The sequence below is a fragment of the Triticum urartu genome, chromosome 7A (genome assembly GCF_056163025.1).
Source record: "Triticum urartu cultivar PI428250 chromosome 7A, HENAU_Tu73, whole genome shotgun sequence".
Classification (NCBI taxonomy): Eukaryota; Viridiplantae; Streptophyta; class Magnoliopsida; order Poales; family Poaceae; genus Triticum; species Triticum urartu.
Genome location: NC_141879.1, coordinates 291405072 through 291428020, shown reverse-complemented (window position 1 = coordinate 291428020; position 22949 = coordinate 291405072). Strand labels below are relative to the sequence as shown.

The 22949-nt window shown below is 43.4% G+C and overlaps 1 protein-coding gene across 5 annotated transcripts; it reads left to right on the top strand.

Annotated features, from left to right (window-relative positions):
* The first annotated feature begins 7171 nt into the window (after window positions 1-7171).
* On the top strand, window positions 7172-11088 carry LOC125518753 (uncharacterized). Of its 5 annotated transcripts, none has more exons than XM_087535689.1 (11): window positions 7172-7384; window positions 8280-8380; window positions 8486-8620; window positions 8718-8894; window positions 8985-9180; window positions 9271-9327; window positions 9423-9509; window positions 9596-9950; window positions 10038-10357; window positions 10453-10528; window positions 10605-11088. In XM_087535689.1, the coding sequence occupies exons 4-9, from the start codon at window positions 8871-8873 to the stop codon at window positions 10069-10071; spliced, it is 753 nt and encodes a 250-aa protein (XP_087391815.1). In that variant the 5' UTR covers window positions 7172-7384; window positions 8280-8380; window positions 8486-8620; window positions 8718-8870; the 3' UTR covers window positions 10072-10357; window positions 10453-10528; window positions 10605-11088. The 5 variants fall into 5 exon arrangements, 4 of the variants coding, with proteins under 4 accessions (XP_087391815.1, XP_087391814.1, XP_087391813.1 ...); XM_087535688.1 differs by having other exon boundaries at window positions 7602-8380; XR_015610953.1 differs by having other exon boundaries at window positions 7602-8380; window positions 8985-9327.
* Window positions 11089-22949: the final 11861 nt, after the last annotated feature.

The following is a 22949-nucleotide window of genomic DNA, read 5'->3' as shown; positions in this document are numbered from 1 at the left end:
TCTCCTTAGCCATCTGAAGACCATGGAGCAAGGCCTCATACTCAGCTACATTGTTAGTACAAGGGAACATCAACTGGAGAACATAACAAAATTTATCACCTCGTGGGGAAGTCAAGATAACTCCAGCCCCCGAGCCCTCCAATTGCATGGATCCATCAAAGTGAATAGTCCAATATGTGCTATCCGGCTTCTCCTCAGGCATCTGCAGCTATGTCCAATCATTGATGAAATCCACAAGCGCTTGAGACTTGATGGCTGTGCGAGGAATATACTTCAAACCATGAGGTCCAAGATCAACGGCCCACTTGGCTACCCGATCGGTGGCTTCTCTGTTTTGAATAATATCCCCTAAAGGAGCAGAACTAACCACATTGATGGGATGACCCAGAAAATATTGCTTGAGCTTTCGACTAGCCATGAACACCCCATATACAAGCTTCTACCAATGCGGATACCTCTGCTTGGACTCAATAAGCGTCTCACTGATGTAGTAAACCGGCCGCTGAATCGGATATTCCTTGCCTAACTCCTTTCTTTCCACTACAATCGCCATGCTGACAGCTCGGCTGTTCGTAGCCACATATAACAACAAAAGGCTCTGTATCAATGGGAGCAGCAAGAACCAGCAGCTCAGCCAATTATTTCTTCAAGGCCTCAAACGCCTGATTAGCAGCATCACTCCAAACAAAGTGATCTCTCTTCTTCATCATCTGGTGAAGAGGAATAGCCTTTTCACCCAACCGGCTTATGAACCGGCTTAAGGCCACAATTCAACCTGCCAGACGCTGAACATCATTAATACATGCCGGCTTAGCCAGGGAAGTGATAGCCTTAATTTTCACCGGGTTAGCTTCAATACCCCGTTCAGAAACCAGAGAGCCCAAGAGCTTGCCTGCTGGCACACCAAAAACACACTTGTCCAGGTTAAGTATCATCTTGTAGACCCGGAGATTGTCAAAGGTCTCCTTCAAATCATCTATCAGGGTCTCCTTCTTCCTAGATTTCACCATAATATCATCCACATAAGCATGAACATTACGCCCAATTTGACTATGAAGGCAATTTTGTACACACCACTGGTAAGTCGCCTGGGCACTCCTGAGGCCAAAAGGCATAGACACATAGCAGAAGGCTCCAAAGGGAGTGATAAAAGTCGTCTTCTCCTGGTCCTTAACTGCCATCTTGATCTGATGATAACCAGAATAAGCATCCAAAAAACTCAAATGCTCACAACCTGCTGTTGCATCAATAATCTGATCAATGCGAGGGAGAGCAAAGGGATCATCCGGACAGGCTTTGTTTAAGTCCGTTTAATCCACATACATATGCCAGGTACCATTTTTCTTAAGTACCAGCACCGTGTTAGCCAACCACTCAGGATGAAACACTTCAACAATAAACCCAGCCGGCAAGAGCCGGGCCACTTCTTCACCAATGGCCTTGCGCCTTTCTTCATTGAAACGGCACAGGAATTGCTTGACGGGTTTAAACTTTGGATCAATGTTGAGAGTGTTATTAGCGAGTTCCCTCGGTACACCTGGCATGTCTGAAGGTTTCCATGCAAAGATGTCCCGGTTCTCATGGATGAACTCGATGAGCGCGCTTTCCTATTTTGGATCCAGGTTAGCACTGATGCTGAACTGTTTGGATAAATTGCCAGGAACGAAGTAAACTAGCTTAGTGTCATCCGCCGACTTAAACTTCAACAAGGGATCATGATCCGTGGTTGGCTTCTTCAAGGATGTCATATCCGCCGGGTCAACATTATCCTTGTAAAATTTCAACTCCTCTGTTGCACAGACAGACTCAGCGTAAGCAGCATCGCCTTCTTCACACTCCAAGGCTATCTTCCAGCTCCCATGTACCATGATGGTGCCCTTATGACCTAGCATCTTAAGCTGCAGATAAACATAACACGGCCTTGCCATGAACTTAGCATAAGCCGGCCGTCCAAACAGAGCATGATACGGGCTCTGGATCTTGACAACTTCAAAGGTCAAAGTCTCCACTCTGGAATCATGTTCATCCCCAAAGGACACTTCCAAAGCAATTTTTCCCACAGGATACGCCGACTTACCAGGCACCACTCCATGGACAACGGTATTGGATGGCTTAAGATTTTTGTCAGTCAATCCCATACGACGGAAAGTATTATAATAAAGGATATTGATGCTACTGCCTGCATCCATGAGCACCTTAGTGAACTTGTACCCCCCCCCAACCTGTGGGCTACCACTAGAGCTAAGTGGCCTGGATTATCAACCCGGGGTGGGTGATCCTCACGACTCCAAAGAATAGGGTGTTTAGACCACCGTAAATAACAGGGAATCGCTGGTTCAACCGCGTTTACTGCCCTATTATGGAGTTTCTGATCTCGCTTACACAAGCTCGTGGTGAAGACATGATATTGTCCACTATTCAACTGCTTCGGATTACTCTGATAACCAGACTGTTGCTGCTGATTCCCTTGACTAGACTATTGATTAAAACCACCCTGATTGTCTTGGCTCTGGAAACCAGAATTAGAACCACCATGATACGTCTCCAACGCATCTATAATTTTTTATTGTTCCATGCTATTATATTATCTGTTTTGGATGTTTAATGGGCTTTAATATGCTCTTTTATATTATTTTTGGAACTAACCTATTAACCGAAGCCCAGTGCCAGTTTCTGTTTTTTTTGCCTATTTCAGTGTTTGTAGAAAAGGAATACCAAACGCAATCCAAACAGAATGAAACCTTCGCGATGATCTTTCTTGGAAAGAAAGCAATACAGAAGACTTGGAGTTGAAGTCTGGAACTCCATGAGGCGGCCACAAGGCAGGAGGGCGCGCCCAGGGGGGTAGGCACGCCCCCCACCCTCGTGGGCTCCATGGAGCTCCACCGACGTACTTCTTTCGCCTATATATACTCTTATACACTAAAAACATTAGGGGCCACGAAACCACTTTTCCACCGCCACAACCTTCTGTACCCGTGAGATCCCATCTTGGGGCCTTTTCCGGCGATCTGCCAGAAGGGGAATCGATCATAGAGGGCTTCTACATCAACACCATAGCCTCTCTGATGATGTGTGAGTAGTTTACCACAGACCTTCGGGTCCATAGTTATTAGCTAGATGGCTTCTTCTCTCTCTTTGGTTCTCAATACAAGGTTCTCCTCGATGTTCTTAGAGATCTATTCGATGTAATACTTTTTGCGGTGTGTTTGCCGAGATCTGATGAATTGTGGATTTATGATCAAGTTTATCTATGAATAATATTTGGTTCTTCTCTGAACTCTTATATGCATGATTTGATATCTTTGCAAGTCTCTTTGAATTATCGGTTTAGTTTGGCCTACTAGATTGATCTTTCTTGTGATGGGAGAAGTGCTTGGCTTTGGGTTCAATCTTGCAGTCTCCTTTCCCAGTGACAGTAGGAGCAGCAAGGCACGTATTGTATTGTTGCCATCAAGGATAAAAAGATGGGGTTTATATCATATTGCTTGAGTTTATCCCTCTAGATCATGTCATCTTGCTTAATGCATTACTCTGTTCTTATGAACTTAATACTCTAGATGCATGCTGGATAGAGATCGATGTGTGGAGTAATAGTAGTAGATGAGAATCGTTTCGGTATACTTGACATGGATGTGATGCCTATATTCATGATCATTGACTAGATATTCTCATAACTATGCGCTCTTCTATCAATTGCTCAGCAGTAATTTGTTCACCCACCGTAATATATGCTACCTGGAGAGAAGCCACTAGTGAAACCTATGGCCCCCGGGTCTCTTTCTTATTATATTGCATCTCTTTTATTATCGCATCTCGTTTACTATTTTCCAATATTTACTTTCCAATCTATACAACAAAATACCAAAAATATTTATCTTATTATCTCTATCAGATCTCACTTTCGCAAGTGACCGTGAAGGGATTGACAACCCCTTTATCATGTTGGTTGCGAGGTTCTTGATTGTTTGTGCAGGTACTAGGTGACTTGCATGTTATCTCCTACTGGATTGATACCTTGGTTCTCAAAAACCGAGGGAAATACTTACGCTACTTTGCTGCATCACCCTTTCCTCTTCAAGGGAAAACCAACGCATGCTCAAGAGGTAGCACACCACCATCGTGACCCAGACCATGAAAACCGGATCCTGAGCCGCCGTCCGGCCCACGATTGTTCCGGAAAAAGTTGGAATTTATGTGCTCCCTCATAGTAAAGTAATCCTTCGAGAGGTGAGTGGCCAGCTTTTATCGCGTACCATGCTTCGGGCAGTGCTGATTCATTATTTCCTCAAGATTGAATCTTGGCCCTCCAAACCGAGGGGGCGGCTTTCCCTTGTGGCGCTGATTATTATCCTGCGCATTGGTGTTAGCCACAAAATCCAAATTGCCATCAGCTTTCCGCTTACCACTTCCACCCTGACTTGCCAGGTTATGTTGTTGCCCTTTTGTGTTGCTGCTCTTCTTTCCCTTACCCGGCCTTTCATCATCAGACTCGGGGTCCTTGGTACTATCAGAGTCGGCGTACTTGACAAGAGCCACCATCAGCTCCCTCATGTCGTTGCAGTGGCGTTTAAGCCGCCCTAGCTTTTGCTTAAGAGGCATAAAACGACAGTTTTTCTCCAACATTAGAACTGCTGAACCGGCATTGATACGATCCGATGAGTGCAGGATGGTTGAGATCCGGCGCACCCAATGGGTTGTTGACTCGCCCTCTTCTTGGACACAGGAGTCCAAATCCACGATAGACATAGGCTGCTTGCATATGTCTTTACAGGTCTGGATAAAATGGGCTTTTAACTCGGCCCATGATCCAATGGAGTTGGGCGGCAACCCTTTCAACCAAGTACGAGCCGTTCCATCCAACATCATGGTGAAATACTTAACGCATGTGGCATCGCAAACATCCAGCAGCTCCATTGCCATCTCGTAAATTTCAACCCAAGCTTCAGGGGGTTGAGCTGCTGTGTAATTAGGCACCTTACGAGGACCCTTAAAATCCTTGGGCAAACACTCATTACGTATAGTCGGAACTAAACATGGCACACCCAAGGTTCTAGAGGTCACGCCTGCCTCCATTGAAGTTGACGGATAAACTGGAGAACGCTGATGAGCCGTTTGTTGAGCCGCCAGATTGGCCTCCCGATGCGCTCTGCCTTGATCTACCAAAGTCTGTGCATTGGCAACACCATGCGTTGGGTCATTCTCACGAGGCTGGTTGCGGCGCCGTTCAGTGCTTGAAACTGCCGGTGAATCAATGTGCCTGTTGTAACTCCGGCTTGGACGAGGGGTTGAGTGAATTCGCTCGCGACTATAAGAATAAGCCGCCTGCTAAGCCATGGCTGTCTGAAGAAGTTCCCTGGCCCGTCGTGTCTCTATCGTTGTTGGAGACTCGCCTTCAACTAGTACAGCCACCAATCGCGTTGCCGCAGCAATCATATTGTCCAAAGGGTTACAATAATGACCCGGTGGCGTCGAAACATGCTGAGGCGGGGTATTATTCACACGTGGAGAGCCCATCATGCGTGGCTGAACCGGCGCTCCAGCCGCAGGCACTTCAACCGTCCGGTTTACCACCGGAGGGTCACTGGTCCCTGCTACAGGCGTGTTGAAGAGGTTTCTCGGCTCATAAACCGGGGGCACATGACTCTGGTGTCTCCTCCTCATGACTTCATTTGAAGCGTTCTGATCCAACGTGGGCCGAAAGGAATCCGCTTGGATCCGCTGTGCCTGAGCATCCAAGACAGCCCGTTCTGCAGCCATCCTAGAGTTCTCAGCCGCCAGCTCTTCCTTGGCTTGAGCTATCTCATCTCGCAGCTTATCCACATCCACCTTGTGCTGTTCTGGTTGTCCGGGGTTACTTCCAACCCCATCAGAGTCGCCAGAGCCTCTAACAATTCTGTGAGAACTGGAGCCGGCGGGCGCGCAGAGCCGCTAGCACCAGCCGTCGCCACCGCAGCCATTGAACTGGAGGTCATAGCCGCGGCGGTTGTTGAACCAAGCGCCGGTTGTGTGCCGGCCATGAAGATCGCAACCCTGTTCGGCGGCTCGTAGGGGTCCGGAATACTGTCACCATCGGAATAGCCCCCAAACCGGTCGTCTTGCAGTTGATACGATGAATTGGTCTTGCCCGTGGATGACTCACCATCAGAATAGATGGTCGTCTCACCACCAGACACCTATCGGTCTTCAATTTCTGCCCCATGGATGAAACCAACAAAGGCACGCTTCATGGCGGGTTGAACTCGGGTGGGTCGCGCACGCTAAGCCATCTCGAGGATGTCGGTGCAGGTGTCCGGCTCAGGTCCCGGTTCACCAATCTTGCCGATGAAGACGTGGATTCCACCGAAGGGGACCCGGTAGCCGTACTCAATTGAGCCGCCCTCGGGGCCCCAACCTGCATCATCGATGTAGAGCTTGCCGCAATGACTCTTGGTCATCCAGCCCACAGCATATCCCTTGATCCCTTCGAAGCTGCCCTGTAAGAACTTGAAACCACCGTGCGTTGGCCCCATGGTGGGCGCCAACTGCCGTGGAATCGTCACGGCAGATGTCCTAGCGGAAGGATTTGTCGTGGAGCCATCGCAACTAGGTTAGGTTAATGGGGTTAAATGAGACAAAGGACATAGAGAGTTTATACTGGTTCGGCCCCTTGCGGTGAAGGTAAAGGCCTAATCCAGTTTGAGGTGGTATTGTTTGGGTTTCGATAACCAGGGAGCGAATACGCTTGACCTAGTTCTCGATCTCTTGTTTTCTTGCCATAAACCCCCGCCGGGTCACCCCTTTATATACATAGGCCGATGCCTGGCGGCCTATAGAGTCCCGGCCGGCTTATACACAACGTGTCCGGCTTGGTGACAGAATCTATACTTTCCTTAACATACAAGTTAACATATGGCAGTTTACATTCGTTGGCCTCAAGTCGCCTTGGGTTTTGGGCCTTCAGTTATCCTGCTTCGTGAATCACCATCTTCAACATCTTCATTGGTCTTGTCATTATGAACCGCCAGTGGTATGACCCGGCCCCTCCTGGGCGGGTCATACCCAATAATTATATCCCAACAATTATGCTGACAGTTTTAGTTTATTAAACTAATTAATTTCGTCTACTAACGATTAGAGATTCTAATTGCCAAGACAAATGGCCCGGTACGTACCACTATAAGCCACTGTTTTGATTCAGATAGCCTGTATCATCTTAGCCCCACACACAGGCAAACCATTTACTGTCCCCCCCACCTTTCACCTACGAGGAACGCTCACGACGGCGGCGCAGATCAAGCTCCCAAGTTTTGCCGACTGCCCCCCATCGCTGGCACTCAAGCTATCCTTGGCGCCCAGTCCTCCAATATCTCAGATGCCTTTAGTCCCATTGCCTCGGCTCCAGGTATGGAAATTAAGAATTTCATCAGCAGTATTGCCCTTGAATTTGTCTCAGATCCACAAATCGATCTCCATTTTTATATTAGTATGCATCGGATCCCTGGTTGCACATAGCTAGGCCCTGATTGCAATCTTACTGTATTGATTGTGTTGCCTTATCACTTTCTCAGTATTATCCCTTTTTCTCGCTGTTTATCTAAGATGTTGTCTCACATCGGCAGATCGTACAGTGTTAGAACGATGTCCAACAGCAGCAACGTCGGTAGAGAGCCACCCACCGACATTGTAGCGAGCCCAATATCTGACAGAGCCGAAGATTCATCCAGGAACACACTAGCCGATGCAACTCTTACTTCTCGCATATCAATTTAGAAGTTTTGTTGCGTGGTATCCCAGTTTAGTAACTTCAAGTGCGGGCTCGTGACTGAGACTGGATTTGGAGAGCTGGTGTATTTGAAAATCACACACAAGCTGAATTTGAAATTCATCTCGTCGTTGATGTTCAGAGTAGATCCAGATCAATATGTATTAGAATTGGATCAGTCAAGGAAAATTCCAATCACTGACCAAGACGTAAACGATGTATTCGGGTTGCCATAGGGAAGTAGGATCATTCCTCCAGGACATTCAGATCTTTCTAAAGTTTGCTTGGAATTCAGCAGACTGGCTTCAACCATTAGCACAAAAGGCATGCATAGTTTGAAGGCCGCTGAATTTATTTTATCAAAACAACTAGATGAGAATTCAAGCAAAGTTGAATGTGAATGCTTTAAGATAGCATTTGTAATTTTCTCAGTTGGTCATGTCCTAAACCCATGCGCCAAGCACGATTATACTAGCGTTGATTACTGGGCAGCTTTTGTTGTTTCGTCAAAGATCAATTCCTACAACCGGTGTAGGTTAGTCAAGGACAGTTTGATGGAAGGCGTTAAAGATCAAATCCGGCATCGCCAATGGCAACAGCACAATTCACATAGTTGGATGCCACCTTCTCCTCCAGGTTTTCATGCTGAACAAACTGATCAACATTATTTTTCTGTACAACATTTTTATTGCCATGTTGTTCTGATGATTTTTTTGCACTCGGGTAATTGCTTTGGACAAGATCGAAAAATCGAGCAGGCACATCGCACAGAATATCCTCCCCCGTGTCAAAGTTTTCGATCATGAGTTAGTTAAGAAGGCAATTGACTCAATTACATCCCACCAAGGACAAGAAGTTATTTATGCTGGTTTAGAAGTAATCTCAAAAGAATTACTACTCAACATCATTCAATTCTCTCATATGCCCGCACTTAATTTTTTTCCCATTACCCTTACCCAATTTTGTTTTACAGTGTGTTCTCAACCAGGTGGCCAAGTTAAAAGTTCACCATCCCAACCAGATCACAAACAACATTTGCGCCCCTTCCTATTTGAAGTTCCCGGTTCACGCTGCTAATAAGATTAAGCCACGAAGCTCTATTGGACCTGTAGAGTTTGCGAACATAATGGGACGGAAGTACCCAAACATGGTACCACATCAGATTTAACCCTTAATATATTAGATGTAGGAAGAAGTTTAATTTGTAGCCATGTTCAAAGTTTTCATGTTTTTCATGCAGGCAGATGACCTCATTGGAATCGTTCTGAAGGAGCACAACACCAGGCTTATGGCAAACATGACCGAGATACGACACACCACCCAAATTGACATGCTAAAATTTCTTGACGAGCTAGCTGGATGTTTGTCGAGCAGATGTATATGTTGCCAACTAGCTGGTCTAACGACATGCCGTTTGGTAGACAACAACACAGCATGTAGTCTCATCAAATCAATTATTCTCTTACGGTTATAACAATTTTAGCTCTAGACCTTTTCATGTAACTCATCATTGGCAAGCAAAACAGGTCAAGGAATGGGCAATGAAAAGCTTGGACAACAGGAGGATCTTTCTGACAGCGAAGGTTGTCTCTTGTCATCAATTTAAAATCCTCACCCGTCTTTCTGATATTAGCCATTTTTGTGAATGCTTATAAGTTCCGCTTCAACCATTTAACAGCATATAGCTCCACTGGACATGTTCATCAAGCTTGGAAACGGGTATATGTACACAGCAGTTATAATATTGTGGATGACACCCACATCGGTATTGTTATTTTCTCTCTATATATACCGGTATATCTAAGCCCGCAACAATTTCCTAAACTCAACGCATTTTCTACCCTATCTCAGGCCAAAACAAGAAGCACAAGAATAACCAACCAGGCAGTTTTGTTCATGACGGCAACCACGACAATCTATCAGTGTCACAGGCTAGACCAGATAGGGGCACCGAATCTTCCGCTGACCTAATGAGCCTTGTTTACTACAATGATCATCTTTTTTCCAGTATCGTACTTTCTTACGAGGATTGCACAGGAGTTTGTTTCTCACAGTTAACAGCCACGGCCCCGCCCGCCATAGATTTATCATGCAAATCATTTGTGTCAGACCCATGGTCTTCCACTTCAACGCCACACCCCCCGGCCGATTCAAGCAAAATCATTGCATTCTGCATATCAAATGACCTGGAGGACAGCATGTCTAGGTAATATACATGCAGAGAACATAAACATGTGATGTTCATCATACTGTTTAACTCATGCTTCCTCCACCTTCCTTCTTGTATACCAAGATATGGATCGAGCACCCTACGCTCAGGCTATTGATATTGAGGGGGGATATTCTACATGACCAGATCATCGGCAAACAGGCTATAAGCCATGAATGTGTGACCCTCATTGTTCGTCGATTAGCACAGATCGAACGGGCCAATTCAAAAGATCGAGATTTTGCAATTTGGTGAAAGTTCATCGAGCCAAACTTTACGGTACATTCCTATGTTTGCTCTTATATATGCATCAGATGTGTGGAATCTATCTTCTCAAGTTGGCCTTGCACCCCTAATGGATGGACCAGAGAGTATCCTACTTTGCTGATAGACAAAACTGTAAGGTTTGTTTAAACTTTTCTGATCTTCAATAGATATACTTATCATCATCCTTATATTCATGTCACAAGAAGTTAACATATTTTGCTATCATCTTCAGTGAACAGTCTGGCATATATTCATTATTCATGGCAATCCACTATGACGGCGAGACATTGCGAAGCCTGACCACGAAGGTTTGTATACTAGAACAACTCTTCAATCGTTTGTAAGAAACACATTTAATCATACCGGTATGGAATTATCTTCCAGGGAAACATATCTTCTTTTCGCTGAGGCACCCTCCAAGACATCATGAAGCTTGAGGATAACAAATCGGACGCACCTTACAAGGCAATGCAGCACAACAGAGCAACTGTAAACATTGTAGTTTGATAGACATCTTCAGTCAGCATATGAGAAATGTACCCACGGCCAAAATAAGTTGCATGCTCGTCGTGCAGACCGAACCAATCAGCTGGTAAACACCCAAGTCTTCGCACGCGCTCCATGCATGCATGCACACTGGCAACCTGGCCCTACTCGCCACAGCTGGAGCCAGTTAGTACATTTTACTGGAAGACCTGGTAGCTTTTTGTTTCGAGGTCCACTATCACGGCCTGGCTGGCTATTGTCGACAATGTTTATGCTGGACCTACCCCCATTTGCATGCACTCCACTTGCTCGGGCACAACAAGTTGTGCTATACGCCTATACAACGTACGTCATGGAAAGGGATCTGGTCTCAGTTCGGTCACGAGCTAAGAAATTTGGGACATGTGACATAGGATTCGTGGGCATAGCACCCGAGATACTGGACCGTAACCCAACCCAATAGCTACTGCAAGCGCGTAGTACATGTTCCACTTATTGCTCCATATTACACGTTGTCGCTCATTGGCCCAATCACGATGCATGCAGCGCACGGCGTGGATAAAGTGCGCCAATGCCGCCGTGCACTGAAAGTGTGCTCTGGGCCGAGGAGCGGTTTTGTGAAGATTCCAACCAGCAATTGGCAGAACCTTCCAACTAGGTTTGCCGGTTTTTAGGAAGATTTCATGCAATTTCTCCATTATTATTTTCTTTTTTGTGCTTTTCTCTGTTGGTTTTTAGCGGTTTTCTTATTTATGTTTTTCATTCATTTTTGTTTTATTCATTTTCAAAGACATGTTCACTTTTTATTTAATACACGTTGAACATTTCCATATACATGTTAAACATTTTTAGATACGTGTTTTTTCAAATACATGTTGAACAATTTAATGGAATACGTGTTGCACATTTAAAAAATGCACATACAACATTTTTTTAATACACAGTGAGCATTTTTTAACACATGTTGAACACTTTTTTAATGTCATGATTTCTTTATTACAATGCGCAAACAATTAATAAATGCTAGACCGTTTTTATATGGTATGAACATTTTTTGTATGTTATGAACTTTTTCCTAAACTGCATAATTTTTTAAATTTAATGAAACATACTTTTAAATGTGCAAACATTTTCAAGTGCCATGAACAGTTTTTTGACAGGTATATACATTTTATTACAAATTACACAAACAATTTATTATACTTTTTGAAAAAATTCTAAAAATATCATGGACAAAATTTTAAACTTGTGAATAGTTTTTAAATAGCACAAACATTTGTTGAAAATTTTCGACATATTTTCATCTTTAACAAACTTTTTTAATGCATGACGTCCATTTAAAAAAATCAAATAAATTAATTTCTGAAACATATATGTTTAAAATAATTTGAAATATAAATGAAATTGAAAAAAGAAACAACAGAAACAAACAAACTAACTAATGCGGGAAATGAAGAATGCCATTTCCTACTGGCCCAGCCCAAAACAGGCTCGATAGTTGGGCTCGGCCCATTTGCTTTCCTAGCCACGCTCACCATGGTGTGTTTGGCGATTCCTAGCGATGTAGTTCGTTCTTATTGTTTCTGCAAACGGATGCCTATAGCCTATTGGGGTGCTAGTTGGGCTCGGCCCATTTGCTTTCCTCCTTTTCTGTTAAAAGCGGCCCATTTGCTTTCCTAGCCACGCTCACCATGGTGTGTTTGTCGATTCCTATTTAACACTATAGGTGCCCGTTCTTATTGTTTCCGCAAACGGGTGCCTATAAGGGTGCTAGTTGGGCTCGACCCATTTGCTTTCCTCCTTTTCTGTTAAAAGAGATCAAATAGTGTGTCATGGATTCGAACCTGCGACGTCCTCGTCGAAGGTTGGTTGGTGTAACCACCCCACCAACCAACGCGAATGTGCTAACCTTTTAACCTATTTGTCTTTTATTCATTCCTTTTTCTTTTTTTTTTCTACGTTTTCTTTTTTCTACGTTTTCTTTTTTCCTGGCCTGCATTGTTTTGCAAATACGTGAACTCTTTTTTTCAAATCGATGACCTTTTTTATCTGAAATCCTTGAACTTTTCTTGAATTTTGATGATTTGTTTTTCAAAATCAATGAACTTTTTTCAAATTCAATGAATATTTTTCAATTTTGATGATTTTTTCAAAATCAATATTTTTTAAAAAGCTTTGAACATATTTTAACAATCGATGAACATTTCAGTGAAGTTTTTTCAAATTTGATGAACTTTTCTAGAAATGTTGAACCTTTTTTTCAAATTCGCGAACTTTTTTAAGGTTGTGAACTTTTTTTCCAAAATCGATGAACAATATTCAATTCATGATTTTTTTTTAAAAAACAATTTCGAGCTTTCCTGTATTTTTCAGTTTTTTTTGTTTTTTTAATGGTCAACCGCACTCTACATTGGCCGGCCCACGAGGAGGGGCGCTTCAGGCGCCGGTTCCCCAAGTGGCACTGAAAGCACCTCATAGGAGCCCCCCGTGTGATTTGGGTATGTGACATAAAAAGGGAAAACTTGATGAAACGAGTGATTTGGATTGCAAGTGTTTTCTTTAGAGCTTTGGGTTGCGGCCGGGTGGAATTGAAACTATAACACACTGCCGCATTTGATGGTTGGGCCATGAGAGGGCTAAGCTATCGTATCAAAAAGATAAAGCCCAAAAGATAAGCTCCAAACCCTCTAACAAGAAAAAAAAAAACATTGCAAAATCACTAGTTAAGGGTTATCCCTTGCAAAGATTACCCCAAACTTCTCTAGTGCTGACAAGTGGTACAATGCATGTACGCCACTTGTCGCAATCGGAAAGTTGGTGAGTTTACTCACCCGCACGCGAGGGATGAGAAGTTAGTTGTTTGTGCTTTTTCTGTAAATGTTGAAAATCCGATGTCAAATTGTTTGCGTTTCTCAGCGAACACCCATATTTGGCATGCTAAAATAGGAAAAAATTGTCATGATGTTGCATAAGAATTTGCCATGTTCTAAAGATGTAGTAAAACATATCACAAAAATTGTCATGTTGCGGCGAGTAATTGCCATGTGTTCGATCTGGATCATACGTATAGGATCATACGTACTTGAGGGCATCTAACGTCAGATGTATATTGAGATTCTTTTTTTTATAGATTTGATTTTTCAAAATAAAATATCTCGTGAATTGTGCGTTCAAATTACAAATCGTTTTCATCGTTCCATTCCTCGTGTCGAGATATTCAAAACTAGACCCCATGTTCATATGTTTCAACAAAAAAGGGTGAAATTTGTGCTCCCAAAGTGATCCAACCGCTCCCAAGCTGTACTAACATGTGCTCCCAAGTGAACTAACACATGCCCCCACAAGGGTGAAGCACACATGTGCTTTTACTCGACACGGTAGCACGCAAAAGCGAAAACAATGAATAGAAAAGAAAATATGGAAGAGTTGAAACATAAAAAATTGAAAAGCAAAAAAAAAACAAAATGAAACCAAAAAAATCTGGAAACCAAGAAGTAACCAAAAAACATAAAACCGGAAAAACATGAGGAAATCGTCCCGGTGGGGGAAGCGTCTAACTCGAGACACGTGGCGTCACTGGGGCACACCACGTGAAGTGTTGGAGCGCTCCCACACCCTGGAAACTGCCCGCTACATGTCCCAACCAAGGGATACCCCAATTAGTTGCCCCCAAAGCTAGGATATATAAATCTTCAAACAATGTGAAAATTGTTCCATCATTTTCTTTCACTTCAAAACAAAAAGCACTAGCACATGGATAACGCCATTCCCTTTCGGAGATGGCATTGCCCAAATGATGACGTCGAATCGACTTTGTTTTTCTAGGTACATCAACTCCAAGTTGTTTACAAGGAGTGGTTGTCAAATTATGATAATCGACATAGCAGAAATTATTCTCTAATTAAGCAATTAATTCCTAACACTTCTCCTAATTAGTGCTTGTCTTTGTGAATATAGTCATCTTGATAATGACTTCTTGTATATTTGTCCTTGAGAATTTTCATCATCTTCAACGACGATGGGGCTGATTAAGGAACTCATTGGGGCCCTTGATATCCCAGCACAGCCAATGGCGAGGGCCCCTATGCAACGATATGTTTGTGTTGGGGAACGTAGTAATAATTCAAAATTTTCCTACGTGTCACCAAGATCAATCTAGGAGATGCTAGCAACGAGAGAGAAGGAGTGCATCTTCATACCCTTGAAGATCGCCAAGCGGAAGCGTTACAAGAACGCGGTTGATGGAGTCGTACTCGCAGCGATTCAAATCGCGGAAGATCTGATCCAAGTGCCGAACGGACGGCGCCTCTGTGTTCAACACACGTACAGCCCGGGGACGTCTCCTCCTTCTTGATCCAGCAAGGGGAGAGGAGAAGTTTAGGGAGAACTCCGGCAGCACGACGGCGTGGTAGCGGTTGAGCTCGTGGTTCTCCGGTAGAGCTTCGCTAAGCACTACGGAGGAGGAGAAGGTGTTGGAGGAGGGAGGGGCTGCGCTAGGGAAGGGGTGCGACTGCCCTCCCCCCTTCTATTTATAGGGTGAGGGGGGAGGGGGCCGCCCCCTAGATGCATCTAGAGGGGGGCGGCCAAGGGGGGAGACTTGCCCCCCAAGCAAGGTGGGAGGCGCCCCCTCCCCCTAGGGTTTCCAACCCTAGGCGCCTTGGGCCCTTGGGGGCGCACCAGCCCACCAGGGGCTGGTTCCCTCCCATATTCAGCCCATTAAGTCCCTCGGGGCAGGTGGCCCCACCCGGTGGACCCCCGGACACCTTTCGATGGTCCCGGTAGAATACCGATTACCCCCGAAACTATTCCGGTGGCTGAAACAGGACTTCCCATATATAAATCTTCACCTCCAGAACTCCTCGTGACGTCCGGGATCTCATCCGGGACTCCGAACAACCTTCAGTAACCACATACAATTTCCCATAACAACTCTAGTGTCACCGAACCTTAAGTGTGTAGGCCCTACGGGTTCGGGAACCATGCAGACATGACTGAGACATCTCTCCGGCCAATAACCAACAGTGGGATCTAGATACCCATGTTGGCTCCCACATGTTCCACGATGGTCTCATCGGATGAACCACGATTACAGGGATTCAATCAATCCCGTATACAATTCCCTTTGTCCATCGGTATGTTACTTACCCGAGATTGATCATCGGTATCCCCATACCTCGTCCAATCTCGTTACCGGCAAGTCTCTTTACTCGTTTCGTAACGCATGATCCCGTGGCTAACTCCTTAGTCACATTGAGCTCGTTATGATGATGCATTACTGAGTGGGTCCAGAGATACCTCTCCGTCATACGGAGTGACAAATCCTAGTCTCGATTCGTGCCAACCCAACAGACACTTTCGGAGATACCTGTAGTGCATCTTTATAGTCACTATGTTACATTGTGACATTTGATACACCCAAAGCACTCCTACGGTATCCAGGAGTTGCACAATCTCATGGTCTAAGGAAACGATACTTGACATTAGAAAAGCTCTAGCAAATGAACTACATGATCTTGTGCTACGCTTAGGATTGGGTCTTGTCCATCACATCATTCTCCTAATGATGTGATCCCGTTATCAATGCTACCTCTTGAGTATGCGTTGATTTTCCCTTGAAGAGGAAAGGGTGATGCAGCAAAGCAGCGTAAGTATTTCCATCAGTTTTTGAGAACCAAGGTATCAATCTAGTAGGAGACTACACGCAAATCGCCTAGTACCTGCACAAACAATCAAGAACCTTGCAACCAACACGATAAAGGGGTTGTCAATCCCTTCACGGCCACTTGCAAAAGTGAGATCTGATAAAGATAATAAGATAAATATTTTTGGTATTTTTGTTGTATAGATTGAAAAGTAAATATTGCAAAATAAATAGTAAACTATAATTATAGATCGGAAACTTATATTATGTAAAGTAGACCTGGGGGGCATAGGTTTCACTAGTGGCTTCTCTCATGATAGCACATATTACGGTGGGTGAACAAATTACTGCCAAGCAATTGATAGAAAAGCGCATAGTTATGAGAATATCTAGGCATGATCATGAACATAGGCATCACGTCTGTGTCAAGTAGACCGAAACGATTCTGCATCTACTACTATTACTCCACACATCGACCGTTATCCAGCATGCATCTAGAGTATTAAGTTCATAAGCACAGAGTAACTCATTAAGCAAGATGACATGATGTAGAGGGATAAACTCAAGCAATATGATATAAACCCCATATTTTTATCCTCGATGGAAACAATACAATACGTGTCAGTTCCCTTTATGTCACTGGGATCGAGCACCGCAAGATTGAACCCAAAGCTAAGCACTTCTCCCATTGCAAGAAAGATCAACCTAGTAGGCCAAAGAAAAGTGATAATTCAGAGAGAAGAATCGAATATTGTTCATAGATAATCTTGATCATAAACCCACAATTCATCGGATCTCGACAAACACACCACAAAAAGTATTACATCGAATAGATCTCCAAGAACATTGAGGAGAACTTTGTATTGAGAACCAAAGAGAGAGAGAGAAGAAGCCATCTAGCTAATAACTATGGAACCAAAGGTCTATGATAGACTACTCACACATCATCGGAGAGGCTATGGTGTTGATGTAGAAGCCCTCCGTGATCGAATCCTCCTCCAGCAGATCACCGGAAAAGGCCCCAAGATGGGATGTCATGGGTACAGCAGGTTGTGGCGGTGGAAAAGTGGTTTCGTGGCTCCCCTATATGTTTTCAGGTATAAGAGTATATATAGGCGAGAGAAATAGGTCAGTGGAGCTACGAGGGTCCACAAGGGTGGGGGCGCGCCCCTGCCTCGTGGAAGCTTCGCAGACTTCCAGACTTGTACTCCAAGTCTCCTGGGTTGCGTTTGTTCCAAGAAAGATCCTCGCGAAGGTTTCGTTCTGTTTGGATTCCGTTTGATATTCCTTTTCTGCGAAACACTGAAATAGGCAAAAAACAACAATTTGCACTGGGCCTTTGGCTACTAGGTTAGTCCCCAAAAATAATATAAAATAGCATATTAAAGCCCATTAAACATCCAAAATAGATAATATAATAGCATGGAACAATCAAAAATTATAGATACATTGGAGGCATATCAGCATCCCCAAGCTTAATTCCTGCTCGTCCTCGAGTAGGTAAATGACAATAACAGAATTTTTGATGTGTAATGGTACCTAACATATTTTCAATGTAGTTTTCTTTATTGTGGCATGAATGTTCAGATCCGAAAGATTCAAGACAAAAGTTTAATATTGACATAAAAATAATAATACTTCAAGCATACTAACTAAGCAATTATGTCTTCTCAAAATAACATATCCAAAGAAAGCTCATCCCTACAAAATCATATAGTTTGGCCATGCTTCATTTACGTCACACAAAATGCTCCCATCATGCACAACCCCGATGACAAGCCAAGCAATTGTTTCATACTTTAGTATTCTCAAACTTTTTCAACTTTCACGCAATACATGAGCGCGAGCCATGGACATAGCACTATGGGTGGAATAAAATATGATGATGGAGGTTGTGTGGAGAAGACAAAAAAGGAGAGTCTCACATTGACGCGGCTAATCAACGGGCTATGGAGATGCCCATCAATTGATGTCAATGTGAGGAGTAGGGGTTGCCATGCAACGGGTGCACTAGAGCTATAAATGTATGAAAGCTCAACAAAAGAAACTAAGTGGGTGTGCATCCAACTTGCTTGCTCACAAAGACCTAGGGAATTTGAGGAAGCCCATTGTTGAAATATACAAGCCAAGTTCTATAATGAAAAATTCCCACTAGTATATGGAAGTGAAAAAATAAAAGACTCTCAATCATGAAGATCATGGTGCTACTTTGAAGCACAAGTGTTGAAAAAGGATAGTAGCACTGTCCCTTCTCTCTTTTTCTCTCATTCTTTTTATTTATTTGGCCTTTCCTTTTTCATTTGGCCTTTCTATTTTTTTTCTTTTTTTCCTCACACGGGACAATGCTCTAATAATGATGATCATCACACTTCTATTTATTTACAACTCAAGGATTACAACTCGATACTAGAACAAAATATGATTGTATATGAGTGCCTCCGGCGGTGTACCGGGATGGGAAATGAATCAAGAGTGACATGTATGAAAAATTATGCATGGTGGCATTGCCACAAATACGATGTCAACTACATGATCATGCAAGGCAATATGACAATGATGAAGCATGTCATAACAAACGGAATGGTGGAAAGTTGCATGGCAATATATCTCGGAATGGCTATGGAAATGCCATAATAGGTAGGTATGGTGGCTGTTTTGAGGAAGATATAAGGAGGCTTATGTGTGATAGAGTGTATCATATCACGGGGTTTGGATGCACCGGCGAAGTTTGCACCAACTCTCAAGGTGAGAAAGGGTAATGCACGGTACCGAAGAGGCTAGCAATGAGGGAAGGGTGAGAGTGCGTATAATCCATGGACTCAACATTAGTCATAAAGAACTCACATACTTATTGCAAAAATCTACAAGTCATCAAAACCAAGCACTACGCGCATGCTCCTAGGGGGTAGATTGGTAGGAAAAGACCATCGCTCGTCCCCGACCGCCACTCATAAGGAAGGCAATGAAAGAACACCTCATGCTTCAAATTTGTCACACAACGGTTACCATACGTGCATGCTACGGGACTTGCAAACCTCAACACAAGTATTTCTCAATTTCACAATTACTTAACTAGCATGACTCTAATATCACCATCTTCATATCTCAAAACAATCATCAAGTATCAAACTTCTCATAGTATTCAATGCACTCTATATGGAAGTTTTTATTATACCCATCTTGGATGCCTATCATATTAGGACTAATTTTATAGCCAAAGTAAATTACCATGCTGTTCTAAAAGACTCTCAAAATAATATAAGTGAAGCATGAGAGATCAATAATTTCTATAAAATAAAACCACCATCGTGCTCTAAAAAGATATAAGTGAAGCACTAGAACAAAATTATCTAGCTCAAAAGATATAAGTGAAGCACATAGAGTATTCTAATAAATTCTGATTCATGTGTCTCTCCCAAAAGGTGTGTACAGAAAGGATGATTGTGGTAAACTAAAAAGCAAATACTCAAATCATACAAGACGCTCCAAGCAAAACACATATCATGTGGTGAATAAAAATATAGCCTCAAGTAAAGTTACTGATAGAAGAAGACGAAAGAGGGGATGCCTTCTGGGGCATCCCCAAGCTTAGGCTTTTGGTTGTCCTTGAATTTTACCTTGGGGTGCCTTGGGCATCCCCAAGCTTAGGCTCTTTCCACTCCTTGTTCCAAAATCCATCAAATCTTTACCCAAAAACTTGAAAACTTCACAACACAAAACTCAACAGAAAATCTCATGAGCTCCGTTAGTGTAAGAAAACAAACCACCACTTTAAGGTACTGTAATGAACTCATTATTTATTTATATTGTTGTTAAACCTACTGTATTCCAACTTCTCTATGGTTCATACCCCCCGATACTAGCCATATATTCATCAAAATAAGCAAACAACACACGAAAAACAGAATCTGTCAAAAACAGAACAGTCTGTAGCAATCTGGAGGTTTCAAATACTTCTGTAACTCCAAAAATTCTGAAAAATTAGTACAACCTAAATAATTTGTATATTGATATACTGTAGTTGGAATTTGTATTTTATCGCTCTATGGTAAAAAATGAAAATTATTCTCGTGAGTGCATACTTTCTGTTTTTTCAGCAAGATCAAACAACAATCACCCAAGAAGATCCTATAGGCTTTACTTGGCACAAAAATTAATTAAAACATAAAAACACAATCATAACAGAGGATAGATGATTTATTTATTACTAAACATGAACAAAAAGCAAGGAACAAAAATAAAATTGGGTTGGCTCCCAACAAGCGCTATCATTTAACGCCCCTAGCTAGGCATTGATAATTTCAATGATGCTCACATGAAAGACAAGAATTGAAGCACAAAGAGATCATCATAAAACATGTGACAAACACATTTAATTATAACATATTTCCTATGCATAGGCATATTATAAGAAAAAAAATTATCAAGGTAAGCAAAAACTAGCATATGTGTAACGCCCTCGATGCGGCTATATCTCCTACGTGTCGAAGCACGACTTAGAGGCATAACCGCATTGAAAGCAATGTCGCAAGTGAGGTAATCTTCACACAACCCATGTAATACAATATGGGAAAAGATACATAGTTGGCTTACAATCGCCACTTCACACAATACATGAATAAAGCATTACATCATCCAAATACACCCAAGGTCGGACTACGGAACCAAAATAAAAGAAGAACCCCAAATGCGACAAAGTCCCCGATCGACCCCAATTGGGCTCCACTACTGATCAACTAGAACGAAACCACACAAAGGACAAGATCTTCATCGAGCTCCTCCTGAGCTTGGTTGTGTCACCTGCACGGTTCAACGGCACCTGCAAGCTGGTTTTGGAAGTATCTGTGAGCCACAGGGACTCAGCAATCTCGCGCCCTCGCGATCAAGACTATTTAAGCTTATGGGTAAGGTAAAAGGTATGAGGTAGAGCTGCAGCAAGCGACTAGCATATATGGTGGCTAACATACGCAAATGAGAGCGAGAAGAGAAGGCAAAGCACGGTCGATAAAAGTATGATCAAGAAGTGATCCTAAACAACCTACGTCAAACATAACTCCAACACCGTGTTCACTTTCCGGACTCCGCCGGAAAGAGACCATCACGGTTACACACGCAGTTGACTCATTTTAATTAAGTTAAGGTTCAAGTTATCTACAACCGGACATTAACAAATTCCCATCTGCCCATAACCGCGGGCACGGCTTTCAAAAGTTCAAATCCCTGCAGGGGTGTCCCAACTTAGCCCATGACACGCTCTCACGGTCAACGAAGGAATAGACCTCCTCCCGAGACGTTCCGATCAGACTCGGTATCCCGGTACAACAAGACATTTCGACAGGGTAAAGCTAAACCAGCAACACCGCCCGAATGTGCCGACAAATCCCGATAGGAGGTGCACATATCTCTTTCTCAGGGCACACCGGATTGTCTAAACTTCCGGTAGGCCAGCCCAGAGTTGCCCCTGGTGGCCACCGGCGGCTGACAAGTTGGACCAACACTCAGAGGAGCACTGGCCCGGGGGGTAAAATAATGATGACCCTCAGGAGCGCGACTCCCAAGGGAAAAGAAAAGGCTAGGTGGAAAATGGTAAAACCAATGTTGGGCATTGCTGGAAGAGCTTTACTTAAGGCGAACTGTCAAGGGGTTCCCATAATAGCCCAACCGCGTAAGGAACGCAAAAATCCGGGAACATAACACCGATATGACGGAAACTAGGGCGGCAAGAGTGGAACAAAACACCAGGCATAAGGCCGAGCCTTCCACCCTTTACCAAGTATATAGATGCATTAATAAAATAAGATATATTGTGATATCCCAACAAGTAAACATGTTCCAACAAGGAACAACATCTCCATGTTCCAACAAGGAATAAACTTCAATCTTCACCTGCAACTAACAACGCTATAAGAGGAGCTGAGCAAAGCGGTAACATAGCCAAACAACGGTTTGCTAGGACAAGGTGGGTTAGAGGCTTGGTTCAACAATATGGGAGGCATGATAAGCAAGTGGTAGGTATCGCAGCATAGGCATAGCAAAAGAGCGAGCAACTAAGCAAGCAAAGATAGAAGTGATTTCGAGGGTATGGTCATCTTGCCTGAAATCCCGCAAGGAAGAAGAACGAGTCCATGAAGAAGATGAATGGACGTAGTCGAACGGATCCTCACAAACGCGACGTTACCGGAACCAACCCGAAGAAGCAACACCGGAAAAGAGCAAACAACCTAGTAAACAACCACCACATCGACATGGCATGATGCACAATCAAGTATGATGCATGTCCGGTTAAATGAAGCATGGCATGGCAAAATGCACAAGCAATTCTACAAATTAAGTGGAGCTCATTATGCAACGGAGTTACATATAGACGGAACACCACATTCAAGTTATTTAGTTCTCTCTCTCGTTTAGGTACCCAACAAGCTTAAATGTTGTTAGCATGGCAAGAGGTGAAGCATGATGAAACTATCTAATCTAGGCAAGTTTAAATGAGGCCGGAACAACAAAACAACAAGTCTGGAAAACCTCATGTGCATATTTATTAGGTTTGGTACTGTTCCGCCCTAAATATAATTTTAGAGTTGTTAAGCATGCAAAATAAGGCC